Source organism: Musa acuminata, chromosome BXJ2-6 (genome assembly GCF_036884655.1).
Source record: "Musa acuminata AAA Group cultivar baxijiao chromosome BXJ2-6, Cavendish_Baxijiao_AAA, whole genome shotgun sequence".
NCBI classification, from domain to species: Eukaryota; Viridiplantae; Streptophyta; class Magnoliopsida; order Zingiberales; family Musaceae; genus Musa; species Musa acuminata.
In genome coordinates, this window is record NC_088343.1 from 37,922,199 (window position 1) to 37,936,868 (window position 14,670).

Sequence of the window (14,670 nt, forward strand, 5' to 3'; positions counted from 1 at the left end):
AGCTTGACTCGCCAGCGAACGGGAAGCCACGAGTCTCTCCGATCCCGTGACGTTTTGCCGTTGGATCACGCGGAGGGCCTGATGGACGGCCGCAGCGGTGGGTGGGGCCCGCACTGCGAAGGTCGCGGCACGCGTGAGGTGATTGGGTTTGATGACTGGCGGTCCCACGTGGCCCCCTTCCGGTGCGAACCAAACTCCATCCCGCAGAGGCGAACATTAACTGTTGGAGATATCTCCGTCGTACCGGTATCGATGGAGTTGTTTGACTGCTCTAGTAAAGAGAATAACAGAGCCTTTCAATTTTTTTGATGAATTATTTCATCATATCTAGAACCGATATTTATATTGTTTAATTCACCATTTTCATGAATTACTTCATCCTGGGTTGGAAGTGATCTTGCTTGCTCAATACCAATACAGAATAATTGGTAAGCATGAAATCAAAAAGAGCAAAATCAGTGACAGCAAAATCAAGCATGATTTAATTTCAAGGCATGCAAACAATACACACATCCAAAACAACAAAGTAACCCATTGACAATACACACATCATATACTCCTAGAATTTTACTTCTTTTACTATCAAATTCTACAGCAAATTCATGACATGATATATCTATCTTGACAGTCTGTTAACATAAACTACTGCTGTCTACATGTAAATCTGAAAGTTGCATGAAAGTCAGCTCCACTATATAGAAAAACGTTTAAGTTTACATACCCTTTTTTGCAAGTGATTGAAATCCCAAAAATTCAGTCTCCTTAGAAAAAAGCTGTGCCTATTATTGATTGCTCTGCGCAAAATCCTGCTTTTGATCAGTCATGATGTACTACCATAGATGTGGAATAATCAGCAAAATGTGGGTTCAGAAGTATGAGCAAGGCTTAAGTCCTTGACAAAGGAATACAGCATTTTTTCACTGGAATGATGCTTCTATTGAATGACCAGATTAGTGCCAATCATTGAATTTCATTCTTCCATCTCATCAGAAGAGTGTGGATTCTCCACCTCACTGCCACTACTCAAGCTATCTGCCCCAGAAACCTTGAAGTAATCTTTGACTGATTTGTCATGGATCTTATACTTGACAAACTTCACCTGTGACTCCCCATCATATCCCATTTCTTTTCTCTTCCTCCTTCCTTTATCTGTGTCCGATTTCATAGAATGAGCAGCTGAAAAAAAGGCAGCATCCACCGTTTCCATGTCCTCTGCAGCATCCTTGTCACCCTCCCCTTTGTTATCAAAAAAGAAAAGATCATCGTCTGTTTTCTTGTTGTCTGAATCAAACTTTGTAGTGTCAGAGACGACATTAGCTTCCTCAAATTTTAACTTGCTTCGCAGTTCTGTAATGTTTTCAAAAATTTTCAACCCTTGTTCTTCGAGAACCAAAAGCCACTCTGCAAGTCAGACAAGCTGTCTGATCAAGAAATGTTTTCGTATATAAATAAGAAACCATCAATATTCAATTAAATAAACTAAGAACATGAAAATTTCTAGATACTAACTCAGAAAACACTGAGGTGTGGGAGCACTGGGTCTGTTGAGTTTCTGCATGCCAACTTGATAAGTGGCCCACTTAATCAAGGTATTGGGAACACATGATGTTGAAAATGCATTTGTATAGGATACAGCTCTGTTGTGGTCTCTTTTATCCCTGTTACCAGAATAAATTTCAACACCAATGCTATTATCAACAGAGGCATCTTTAATCTCATTAAGTGGCATCCTGACCTGACAATTTGTATGGCTTCATGAGTAACAATCAGTCTTCTCATAATGATATTCATTGTAGAATCATTAAAATGTTCTCCTTCAACCTCCGGATTTATGAAAGAATAATCAACTAAAATCACAGCGTCATAAAGGATGTTTCGTACCAAGCTTTCATCCATGGAGTTCTGTGCCAAAAAACAAAATAAAATCAGAAAACACATTTTAGAATTGGAAAAAAAGACTTATGGAAAAGTAAGTTGAAACTACTCTAAAAAGAAAATAATGAGATCCCACATAAGATTAAATTTGTAATCTAAGTACTGTCCATCCATGACATGTAGAACCATTCTAATTATACTGTTAAGTCAAACTTTGTAGATTACACAAAGTAATAAGTAGTATAAAATCTTTGAGTTTTCAAAAAATTAGCCATGGCCATTAATGTAAAACTGAAAATCTCTAATGTTAGATTGGCTGTTGAAAGAAGTCTAGTTCAAAGGCAAAAAGTTATGCTTTTCACAAAGTTACACTTCTAGTAGGCCTTCACAGAAGTTTCTTTGGTGACCATGACCAAAGCCTTTTTTGGTATTGGAAAAAGCTACAAAACCAAGCCCTTAGTTGTTTACATATGAAACTGGTGATATGTGTTCTCAGGATTGTCCCACTAGTGGCAATTATATGCCTCTAAAGATGGCTCAAGTTGGGTAACATTACAACCAAACCTAGTATGTAGATTCAATGGTCAGTTTCCTCAAAAATGCAGCCTAGCCACAAAAGATGCATGCAATTCATGTAAAGAAAAATATAACCACTAAATCAGAGCAAAGCTAACTCTTAGACCTGAACAAACTCAAACTAGTTAAGTAAACATTTCTCAAATGCATGACCAGACTCCACCTCATAAAAGTACTGTTTTCAAGTGGACAATGACTTGAACAAAACCTGACCCAACCTACTTGCTCCTACATCTATTGGAATGCTCCCTGTAATACCGATCTACTTCTTTTTCAATCATTTTACTACATACTAATATTGTTAAAGTAGAAACAACTTTTATACAAATTTACAATATTAGGAGGGGTAAAATAAATATATGTAAGAAAATGCCTAATATGCTAATGTTGCAGCAGCTTTTATTCAAGTTCCAAAGCTAGTTAAAGTTTCATAAGCCAGAACACATTTTCAGAAACTAGTTATTATAGTGAAGTGTTCTTAATCCACAATCAGGGAAGTAAATGATGTCACAGAGGTTTGTTGGATTAACATGGTTCACATGGGCAATCAAGCATGCACCTTCACTAACCACTAACTCTTAAATTCTTCCAAAAGTAATCTCTAAGACCTTGTAGATTATTTCACACGGCTCATTAGTGAAGCACTTGACAGAACTATCAGATTTGGAGACTGTTGGTAGATAGCTGTTTGAGTCAATTAAAAGTTGCTGATTATTGCACATGGAGTTCATTAGTTTTGCTAACTTACCAAAATGGTTATAACTGGCATCGGTGGGTTCAGCAGCAGCCTCAGTAATATATCTGTTTTTGAACATGTAGAAGTCAGAAAAGAATCACATAACAAACCTAGGCAATTGTATAAAGTCTGGTAATATAATAAAGATAAAAAAAGCTACTCTCTGTAGAGCAGTAACCAGATGTATCAGGAAAAAGAGTTAATCACATGTGCAATTGATTTCTTTTCTTAATTGTCCCAATATTTATTTTCTTAATCGTCCCAATATTTAGTTGTGACTCACGTACCAATCACTTAAATCTTTCAGCAGTCACAAGTGGAATTAACAGAAGCAGAAACTATAATCAGAGATAAGATAAGAACTGCAATAACAGATGTTTCCAATCCCCATGTTCAAAATGAAATGGCACAAATAGAGTAAAACGATATCATGCCTTACAACTATAAATATTTAACTATCTATTCTGCTCGTAAAATTTACAATTTAGTTCAAAACACTAAGGATAGTTAAACCTCCGGTCATGTCCATGAACTTAAAGTCAGATGAAAGGAACAGTTACCGAAGAAAATATAATTCCGAAAGACAGATATTGAACTGACAGCCCAGACTTTCAGCTCCTTCTGTAAGTCTGGCCTTGGTGAACCATCTACTTGAACCTTCAAGCTCAAATTTAGCAAGAATGCCTCCGCAACCACAATGCCAGCCAAATGACCAATCCAACACCTTTCTTGCCCCAAGCAGGCACGAATCTCATCACTAACTAAAGGAAAAAGAACATTTAAATCATCACCTTCCCCAATATGTTGCACCGTCCACACTCGAACAATATCGATAAAACATGGCAGCAAATAGCTATTACAAAGCTCTTGCCCATCAGAACTCCTTCCACTACAAATGCTGATATAGCTGACGACGCCGTCTGCCAGACTCTCAATCTCCTTCCTCATCTTCTTAGCCACCTTCCCAGACAGCTTCTTTTCCTCTCTGACACAATGATACAGCTCCGAAACAACGGGTGCGAGCAAGGCCACCGACTTCGGGCCATTACACGACGCGGAGCAGGCCGAAAGCAGCTGGAGAAGGTCTCTTATCGCAAAAACTCGATCAAGAACATCCCGTTTCGACCGGATTGCTTCGTGGTAACCCAGGGCAGAATAGAACCAGATGACCTCGATCGGGGGATCCACGCTGGACTGAAGCAGGCGGAAGAATATCGAGCGGAAGGCGGAGAAGTCGCAGGACTCCTTCTTGACTTCGATGAGATAACGATCGATGGATTCTTTCAACACGGAGTGGAAGTTGGGGCCAGCTAGAGGGCCGAAGACGAGGGGTTTGGCACGCGTAGGGGATTCGAGGATGATCGGATCCATCAGGCGCAGGGGATTTCGAGAACTAACAAAGATCGAGCAAGCAACAGGAAGAGACTGGGAAGAATGCAAACCCTAACCCTAATTTTCTCGATCGTTTTGGGGGGAAAGTTTGAGTTCGGATGGGGGTTTCTGATGCGGTTCGAAAGGTTTAAGGATCCAACACGGTCCAGGTGAGCCGCATCCCATCTTGATCTTGGGATCTCCATGTTTACACAAATCTCAAAGTCCAGTTCAGCCAGCTCGCAAGCGGGTCCGATCCGCCACTCTTCTCGAAGCATCGATCCGAAGTCTGGATCAAGTCCAATAGAACGACCGTGGAGAGACTCCGACGAACAGCGAGAGCAGCAGAAGGCAGAAATGGCGAGGCTCTCCCAACGCATCCTTTCTTCGTTGTTTCTTCTCCTACTCCTTTTCATCTATTCTTCGCTTCCCTATTTCGTCGCTTCCTCGAAGAAGCCACCTCCGGCTGCTCGTAAGGGAGACATCCCTTTTATCCGGTGCCAGGTCTGTGAGAAGATCGCCCACCAGATCATTCACCAGGTCAAGAAGAAGGAGGCTCAGATCTCGCCCAAAAAGGTTGTTTTTTCCTCTTCACTTTCTTTCCGTTCTTTTTTATTATGATATTGTTGCTTCCGGATTCGAGGAGGTTGATCTGAGTCGGATGGTTTCGTTTGGACGAATTTTGTGTCGGATTAGGTTTCAGAATTTCAGATCATCGAGATAGCCGAGAATATCTGCAATTTGAAGAAGGAGGAGGCGGATTGGATTCTCCAGATTGATGTTGTTGAGAAAGGTGATAAATTGGAGGTACGTGAACGAACTATGAACTGATTCCAGGTCACTGAATAGTAAGTCAGGATATCTCTATCTCGTTAGAATATTTACATAGATATATGAACGACATGTTAGCGGGCTCTGTTCTGATAATGGCACAATATTGAAAAACTGAGAAAAATATAAGCTAATAACAGTTTTTAAAAGTGTGATTGTTTTAATTCATTCCTGGCTTCCAGCATGCACAAGTTTGTGTTTTGTGGAATGTGGGCTGATTTGAGGTTTCCTTGCACTAAGTGCATGCTTTAATAGAAGCTAGCTACACTTATTTTAACTGCTTACCTGTAACTTGATAATACTTTATTACGTCAAACGAAAGATGCAACTTATTTATACTTAAGTAATTTTTGAATTGATTATACAATAACAACTAAGCCATAAATCCCAACTATTTAGGGTCGGCTACATGAATCTTTTGCCACTATTGAGATCTATAAAAGGTCTCTATATTGAAATCAGTTAAGATTCATATTCATCAAATCTTAATTGGTTATAAATGACTGTAAAGAAAAGATAAAATGAGTAATTAGTTTGGATAGTCTGTATCTGAAATAAATCTAAAATTATGGTTGGATATCCACATTAACCGGTACAACTATGTTCCTTTTCTTTTTCCTTTTCAGGAATAGACATTTTACTTATGGAACTTCATTAACTTGAAGTTCAATGTCTTCCTTTTAGTTGTTTAAATCAAGCCATATGATGTCACCATCTGCTGATTTCATTATTTGATATACGACTTTCCTCTGAAGATATATTTTTTTCTTGTATTACAATTTTTACAATCAGATCTGTCTTAGTTTCTTATTTTATTACATTTGCATTTTCCAGCTGGTTGAACAAGGCATCGAAGGACAATGTAATTCAGAATGTAAAACCATTGAACATGCTTGTCAAGAGGTAAAACTTTTGCGTGTGATGCTGTGTGATATAGAAAATGACTTTTATGTGTAATGTCAGGATATAGCACTAGCATGTGTATATTTTTTAATAGAAGACTGTCATTGCTGAACTTCTATTATGTTCTAGGATTTGTGCAACTATAAATCTGTTTCACTATTGATATACTCCACAAAGTTTAGGCCTTTTGGCTACATATAAGGGGGTCATTGATGGTGCCTTTGTTTCTTTAAGAGATTATAGAAAACTATACTAATTAGATCTCTCATTGTATGTTATTAAGAATCGAGCACTATTTTGATTGCAATTCTATATTTCTGTATGCTAGCTGCATTTTCCCAGAGCTATGATTCTGCAAGTTTATGTATAACCCAGGATTTCTAACTTGCAATATATATATATATATATATATATATATATATATATATATATATATATATATATATATATATATATATATATATATATATATAAACTGATATTTCAGGTTACATTTTGCTCAAGGACTACATTTGTCTGAACATATGCAGCTAGCCTGATATTTTGTCTATAAATCCTCTTTGTATGTTTGTGGATGTGATTAAAGATTCTCCTGCACAAATGACATAAATGCTACTTGTGATGATGATCTGCTCTGACTTATGGCAGAGATGGACATTTTTTTTAACTTAAAATTTACTGAAATGAACAATATTTTTAATGCTGGTCATCAACATATTGATTCCTGATAACTAGTTGATGTTCACACATTGCCCACATTACAGGGACTAATATTTTTATAGGATATGTATCTGGACGTACATGGTACAGTGATCCTTCAGTTTGCACAAATAGAAAAAATGGTCCTTGACATCTTTTTGACTTTAACATCTCTGTAGTGTTTTTAAAATATGTCTACTAGAGAATAGAGATGTCATTGAACCTGTTTCTTTGGTAAGCAGGTTAAATTTGGTCAAATTCTATGACTTGTCTTGTTGGAAACTCCATAGATTGTGGCAACACTTGCAATTTCATGCATTAAAGCTCATTCAGATAGCTTGATTTTAGATAATTCATAATTATGCAAACCATGTGGCCTGAGATAGCAGGCGGATATCAACTGCTTCACCTAAGTAATCACTCTTCAAACCCATCATGAACGTTATGGGGTTTTTAAGTTGTCATGCAATGGGAAGAAAAAAGCTCTCACTGTGTATATTGTGTCTAGGAACTAAGTCAGAATTTTTGTGTTGCAAGTGAGCTTTTGACCCTGATCTGATTCCTTTGATTGCTTGCATTAATCACATGCATTAGACTAACAAGAAATTCAAGATTTGATTTGGGAAGGGAATGCCCAAATGACTTCTATAATGTCTACGCCCATAATGTATAGGCTAATCACTCCTTGGTGAAACTTAATTATGTTTAGAAGATCTTGGAGGAATTATATGATGTGATAGTAGGAAGCCTTTGTTTGATTCTTTTAGAATTAGACTGCTGAAAACCCTTTTAGTCCTTTTAGTATGTTCTCTTCAATTAGTTTTTTTATTATTGCATTGATGATATGTTCATATATAAAGAAAGATTTGTGTCATATTTGTAATTTTCCATTCTTTTGTTAGCAGATCATGGGTTACTCAGATACTGATGTTGCAGAATATGTTTTTAGTGCAAGACCATCAATTGATCAGTTGGTTAAGTTTCTCTGCAAGGATCTTTCTAAAGCATGCTCTGTCAAGCCACCACCTGTTCCTGCGGTAATTGGTTGCAATTCATACTTTGAGATAGTTAAGAGTTTACAGCATACCTGAAGCTCAATTCTTCTGGGGACCTACAGATTGCTTTCGTGTATCTTTTGATCAAAGCCCACAGAATATTTGTTACATATAATAACTGAGATGTTTAAATGATAAAAAACAATTTCTTTTATAATGAGCAAGCTGGAAGGCATGTGTACTGCTGCTTAGCCATCTGTACCTTTATTACATCTGTTGCTATATATGACCTTTGTTTTGCTTGCCTCCTTGCTACTTAGCACATGTCATAGATGTGTCATTTTGCTAGAAGATTGGAAACCATTTGAATCATAATCTGAAAGTATATTACATAACAGAGTAGCTTGAATCACTGAAAGGTCGTTGACCCATTACTACAAGATTTTAGATGTTTGGTATTATAGTGTAGTACCTGTCTATATACAGGAGAAAGATATGAAATTGTTTGATGGGATCTTTGCAAACTTCTAGATTTGCATATGACTAAAATGAGCCAATACTACCAGACATAATCTGCTATTCTTGTCAAACCTAGGTTTAACTTTCAGCATAAGACATTGGTATCTAAGTGCTGCTTATACAGCAGATTCTTATCCATTGGACTTGTAAGAATGTTACTTTCTTTGTTCTACGGCATGATTGACCTTCTTTTCCATTGTTTCTTTTATTGCTGCATACTGAAAACCTCCAGCAAAAGACCTGTGTGCTACAACTTAGCATGTTGCTCCTGCATGGTGCTTGCATTGGTCAGGTCCTGGCACTGTGTACAGGGTATAGCACTGCATGATGTCCAGTGTCAACTCCGCATTGGTTTTCTGCATGGCATTATACCCAGTGCCATCTTTCCATCAGCAGGACACATGTTGAGCTACATGCCTAAATATGCAAGAAATTGGCTATCTATGTGCTGAAATATGTCAAACCAGTTTTTGACTGTTGAGGATTGCAAGCAAGACAATATATCATCTTACTTGAAAAGATTGCATGCTACATGCTGTTGCTGACAGAGTGGTGTACTGCTGATATATGATTTTGTTTGGAATAAGCACTGATAAATCCATGCTTCCAAATTCACAGGATAGGGTTCCTGGAGAACCTTTTATTGCCAAGTCCTCTAAAGATGCTGAAATGGAAAAGATCTTGAGATCTATGGAGGTAGTTTAACTACTGGTTTGACATTACAATTTTGTCCTATTTAGTTAAATTGATGTTTTTAGCGGTTATGAGGACAGGGTATGCCAGGGGCACCAGGAATGAAAATGTATTCGCGAGAAGATCTAATGAGCGGCAAATTTGGTGAAGCTGATGATGATGATGACGACGACGATGATGAAGACAATTTTTCTGAGAAATTGGTGTAGTATTGTTCTTTTAGCCTATTTTTCTCATATATCAATAATTGTATGTTCTGAAACATGTTTCTTTGTTGTTCAGGGAAATATTCTAAATGACAAGGATCCACCTAAGCAGGATTATAAACAGAAGATATTGCAAGGCATCACGGGAACTGGAACAGTGATAAAGGAGAACATAAACAAAGTATCGGAACAGATAAAGAACTGGTGGACAGGAAAGACAAAGGGTTCAAGTCACCCAAAAGCAAAGAAAACCGATCTGTAGTACCCAATAACAATGGTTCCAAGTGGAAATACAGTGGTTGACATACTGCTCTTATTGCTGATGGAGGTACCTGTGCTAAAATTTAAACTTAGTGGTTACTTGTTAGGTTTCAATTCTTTTAGCAGATAGAGATGGAGACTGACCTTCTGTGCTATGTTCCTGACAACCATAATCTCGAAGTTGGAAATCTGCATCAATCCACATTGCTCGGCACTATGGGCAACTTTTCTGCTGTTTATGCTAGTAGATACTCTGTGATCTTAGATTGCATCCTTGTAGCTTAAAATATCTTTCCCCTGCATCTTTGTCATGGGAGAATGGGAAAAGGTGAAGAGGTTAAGCTCGTGAATGAGATTTTGAATTTTAAATCCAACTGATACATGAAACTAGAGGGAGCTAATATTAATAATATTGTTTGATTATAAGCACAAAAAGAGAGTTTTAATTATATAGCTCCTGAAAGTATAGAATACAGCATTATGTTATGCTACTCAAAATGTTAGATTTTGACTAGAATATCAAATATTTAAAAGTTAAAGAAATGGTGACTTTCCAATTATCTCCCATCACTTTGGAAAATGAATCCAATTGATGCATGACATTAGAGGAATCTAATATAATAACTTGGTTTCATTATAAGCACAAAAAAAAGGTTTAATTAGCACACAGAATTATGTTATGCCATGCAAATGGTTAGATTTTGACATGAATATCAAATATTGAAGTCAAAGAAATGATGACTTTCCATAGACCTCCCATTAGTTTGGAAAATGAATCAAAGATCTAATATTAATAATTTGATTTTATTATCCAAAAAAAGTTTAATTAACGTACAAAAATATAATAGATGATTTTTTTTAAAAAAAATTAGATTTTTCTTATTGATACATGATGTCTCTCATTTTCAGTTTTCTCATTTACTGTCTCTATTTTGCTTCGATACTTTGAATATTCATTCTTATCATTAATACTTTTTTATTCCTTCATTACAAAAGTAGTAATGATAGTTGTCGCCACCTCCTTCACCTTGGAGTTTTTCAACTTTCTGTCTCATCGTGATTATCTATATCCCATTATGAGACCTATTATTTTGATCTATTCTTATACTTTTAATCTTATTGCATTCGCCTTATAATACTTATTATTTTTATCTCATTATTGTTATTTCTTTCTTCTTTAGGAGGCTTTATTATTTGTCCTATCATGAGGTCCATCATCGAGATGATTAGGAACATCATCATTGTTATGTAGAGAGAGAGAGAGAGAAAAGTGATGTTTAGAGAATTAGAGCAAAATAAGGTAACGAATGTGAAAACGGATAGCATCCCCAAAAATAATAATAATAATAATAATAAATAAATAAAGAGATTTTTCAGAAAAATCGCCCCTTGTAATTTATCTGAACCTCCTATTAATAACAAAAACTAAGCATTTTTACTTCCCTTTTGTCGGGAATTATTGGGCTGTGCGGTGCATTCTCAACGCGACATCGAGTCGCTCCCACTACTCTGCCATGGCTCTCCTTCCGCGGACCGCTCGCCTCGCTCTCCTCCCTTCGCAGAGGGCGTGCGCGTCCTTCTCCGCGAGGCCGCTCCTCCCTTAGGCCTCGTTGACGACGGGCCTCTCGAAGGCGGCGGAGTACGTGATCTCGAAGGTGGACGATTTGATGAAATGGGCCCGCCGCGGGTCCATATGGCCGATGACCTTCGGGCTCGCCTGCTGCGCCGTGGAGATTATGCACACCGGCGCCTCGCTTTATGACTTCGATCGCTTCGGTGGAATCTTCCGTCCCAGCCCTCGCCAGTCCGATTGCATGATTGTCGCCGGAACGCTCACCAACAAGATGGCACCTGTTCTTCGCAAGTAACAAAATTTGAATCTTTACTTTCCCTTCCTCCCTAATTTTATTGGAAATGACATTAACATCGAGCATGAAATTTCTTTTTAGATATGGGTATCAAAAGCGTGAACTTGGCTTGTTCTTTGTTGGTGTTGGGGTTTGATCATGGTTGGTTAAGGTCCTTAGATTACAAACACATTATTGTAGTAATAGAAATTTTGATGGATCTTGATCTCGAGCATCTATTTTGGTCAATTGGTTTAAGAGTCGTTAATCTGCAAGTATTGTCGCTCAAATTTCGGTTTAGACTTTTCCGTGGTGTAAACCAACTTTTCATTTCTAGTACAAAGCTTAGTGGAAACTGAACTCCATTATTCTGCATTATGTAGGTTTTTCCAATTGCTTATGAACTTAGAGAAACTTATACACGATCGCCTGAACTTGTCAGGACTCAGGTTAATCTGTGGCCTCCGAGTATAACAAGTCACCATAATATCCCATCTACCTGGGGTTGGCTACACAGATTTTTCTGCTACTGAGCTCTGTTTAAGACAATATAACTTGTCGATGGGTTGCTTTTGAATACTTCCTCATCGCTTCTGTCGTCTTATATTGTGTGTTAATTTGTTACTGACACTGGAACTCTTTAAAGTGGGGGCATAAAGGTTTTTGGTGATTCCTTGTCACACTGTTTTGGTGGATTTCTTTGTGTTCCTTAGTTACCAGCATGGTAGAATTACATCCACATAATAAACAATTCTGGGATGATTTGATCAATGATCAGTTTTTAGTTCTTAGTTTGTGTCTAGATCCGAGTGTTGGTGGTAAAAAACATTCATAAAAAATGTTTGTGTCGCTGAGACGAAAATAAATGTATGGAATTACTAGAATAGATAGAAGAACTTATTTTCATTTATGAACAACTAGGTGGAGCCTCTTTAGAGGAAAAGAGGATATGATGAGAGCAATCGTTAAGGAGGCTTTAATACAAATAATTAGCATTAATGCTATAAGGAGAGGTAGAGGGTGAGCTAAGTAGACTTTAGTACAAATTATAAATAGATTTAAATATTCTTTATTTAATAAAGGATGTTACTTTCTATGGAACATAATGATGATAAAGATCCAAATATTTGGGACATTATGGCTTATTGTTGTAGTTCTGTGAGCTATCACATATATGTTTAAGATATTGAATAATGTTTAAGAGATAATTGCACCAAGTTGACTTGAATTTATATCTGTTAATCTAGTGAACTTTTTTGTCAGTTGTCACTTGACAAAACACCTATGCTAATCCTTAATAACTTAAAGAGTATTTTGAATTTGATTACAGAATTTTATTTATCTGCAACTGTTGGGAGAAATGTTCTCGTTGCTAAAGTTTTCTCTGTTGTAGAGTGATATTTATTTTATATTTTAGACAAAGTTTTATCTTCTAGAACAATATTTGATGAAATCTAGTTCTCTTGATTCAGAAGTCATGGACTTATTTCATGCTGTTGGAACTTTCATTTTGAAACATTATATCATTGTACAAGCATGGCAGGAAGTCTTCAATGGAAGTTATTGCTCATTTGAGAAGTTGAACTATGATTTTCTTAAACTAACTTGTAGTGGTACAATTTTTTTAATTGCCGACAGTGATGCCAAGGTTAAGTAGTTCAAAATATAGGAACTTACATTCTATTAGTTTGTGAGGATGACATAATGTTCTTAATTTGGACTTGCAGTTGCCATGTCAAAATATTTTTTATGGAACCTAATGACGATAAATATCCAAATAGTAGGGACATTATGGCTTATTGTTTAAATTATTTAAGCGGGCGTAAGTATATTTGGATCGTTCCTGTTTAAGATGATTGCACCTTGGAACCAAAGCCTTGTTGTAAAGGGAGATAATATTACTAGGTTTCGGCAGAGTACATCATACAGGAGATTGTGGGAAGGTTCAATTCTTCTTGTGTGCAAATATGCTGCTCAAATTTTTTGCCATACAACTTAACAAAATGAGAGATGGTTGGATACATTCTGGAGATTGTCTGGAATTTTGATATGTTACTCAGCAAACTAGAACTTCCTGAGTTTGGGATGCAAAACTGATATGCAATTAGTGGGAGTGTAGGTTAATGCATTAGGGGTTCATTTCTGTCCATTTATAGTTTTGATCTCAACAAAAGAATAGTTTAAATGGAAGCTATGAAGGAGACGACAAATTCACAAGTCAATATCAAATTCTTTCCTTTTTTATGCCATCGAAGAGAAAGCCCAATTTATTCTTTAAAAAAGTTTCCTCCTTTAGATAATAGGATATCGTTTCACAACCTACTAATCTTTCATCTTTTCTTTTGTTCCATCCAGGGTCTATGACCAGATGCCTGAGCCTCGATGGGTGATTTCCATGGGCAGTTGTGCAAATGGTGGTGGTATTATCATTACTCGTATTCTGTTGTACGCAGCTGTGACAGAATTGTTCCCGTCGACATCTATGTTCCTGGATGTCCTCCTACAGCCGAGGCTCTACTTTACGGCGTCCTCCAGCTCCAGAAGAAGATCAACAGGCGCAAGGATTTCCTTCTTTGGTGGACCAAGTAGAGGAGTCCATATTATCAATGGATCGCTTCTATGGATGTGCTTGATAAAAGCTACTATGCTGAGACTCTCTTCACTGTTTCTGTTTTGAAGGCATCACAGATAATTTTCATCCTGCTGTATGTACTAATATCATTTTATGAAGCTAAAACCCTAAATATTCTGTGTAACTCAATAAGTACTGTTTGTTCTTGACCATGTAGAATATTCTCTGATGGGTGATTCTTGAGAAAAAAAGATTTCTGCAGAGCATGTCCACTGTTCTGTAGTTAATGTGAAAGTTGAAGCTTAATTACAGAAGTCTAAGATCATAAGGTGGTCAATTCATGGATGAAGCTTTAGGACAAAGGTATGATTAGCATTATGAATACTTTGTATTGTGAAGTCAACCATTGAAGTGGGGCGTCGGGATCTTTGACTTGGACCTATCAAATCAATCCTATTGGGTTGGACCAGTTGGATGGTCGGGTCAAAGTTGGATCAAGCGTAGCACGTTACAGCTCGATTCAACCTGACTCGACCTGTGAATCTAATAAGATCCGATTTGCTTCGACTGAATCCAACCCAACCGA

The 14,670-nt window shown here is 37.1% G+C and overlaps 2 protein-coding genes and 1 pseudogene across 2 annotated transcripts; 2 read left to right on the plus strand and 1 right to left on the minus strand.

Annotated features, from left to right (window-relative positions):
* Positions 1 to 554: 554 nt before the first annotated feature.
* Positions 555 to 4,684, minus strand: LOC103989142 (uncharacterized). Its single transcript, XM_009407913.3, has 5 exons — positions 3,748 to 4,684; positions 3,200 to 3,252; positions 1,736 to 1,902; positions 1,510 to 1,658; positions 555 to 1,401 (listed from the first exon to the last, which is right to left on the minus strand). Exons 1-5 carry the CDS (start codon positions 4,556 to 4,558, stop codon positions 971 to 973), a joined length of 1,611 nt encoding a protein of 536 aa, XP_009406188.2. The 5' UTR covers positions 4,559 to 4,684; the 3' UTR covers positions 555 to 970.
* Positions 4,685 to 4,852: 168 nt separating this feature from the next.
* Positions 4,853 to 9,898, plus strand: LOC135615453 (uncharacterized). The gene is made up of 7 exons (XM_065113964.1): positions 4,853 to 5,134; positions 5,255 to 5,365; positions 6,224 to 6,292; positions 7,897 to 8,028; positions 9,124 to 9,201; positions 9,279 to 9,401; positions 9,481 to 9,898. Exons 1-7 carry the CDS (start codon positions 4,916 to 4,918, stop codon positions 9,664 to 9,666), a joined length of 918 nt encoding a protein of 305 aa, XP_064970036.1. The 5' UTR covers positions 4,853 to 4,915; the 3' UTR covers positions 9,667 to 9,898.
* A 135-nt stretch (positions 9,899 to 10,033) lies between these two features.
* On the plus strand, positions 10,034 to 14,276 carry LOC135615454 (NADH dehydrogenase [ubiquinone] iron-sulfur protein 7, mitochondrial-like; annotated as a pseudogene).
* Positions 14,277 to 14,670: the final 394 nt, after the last annotated feature.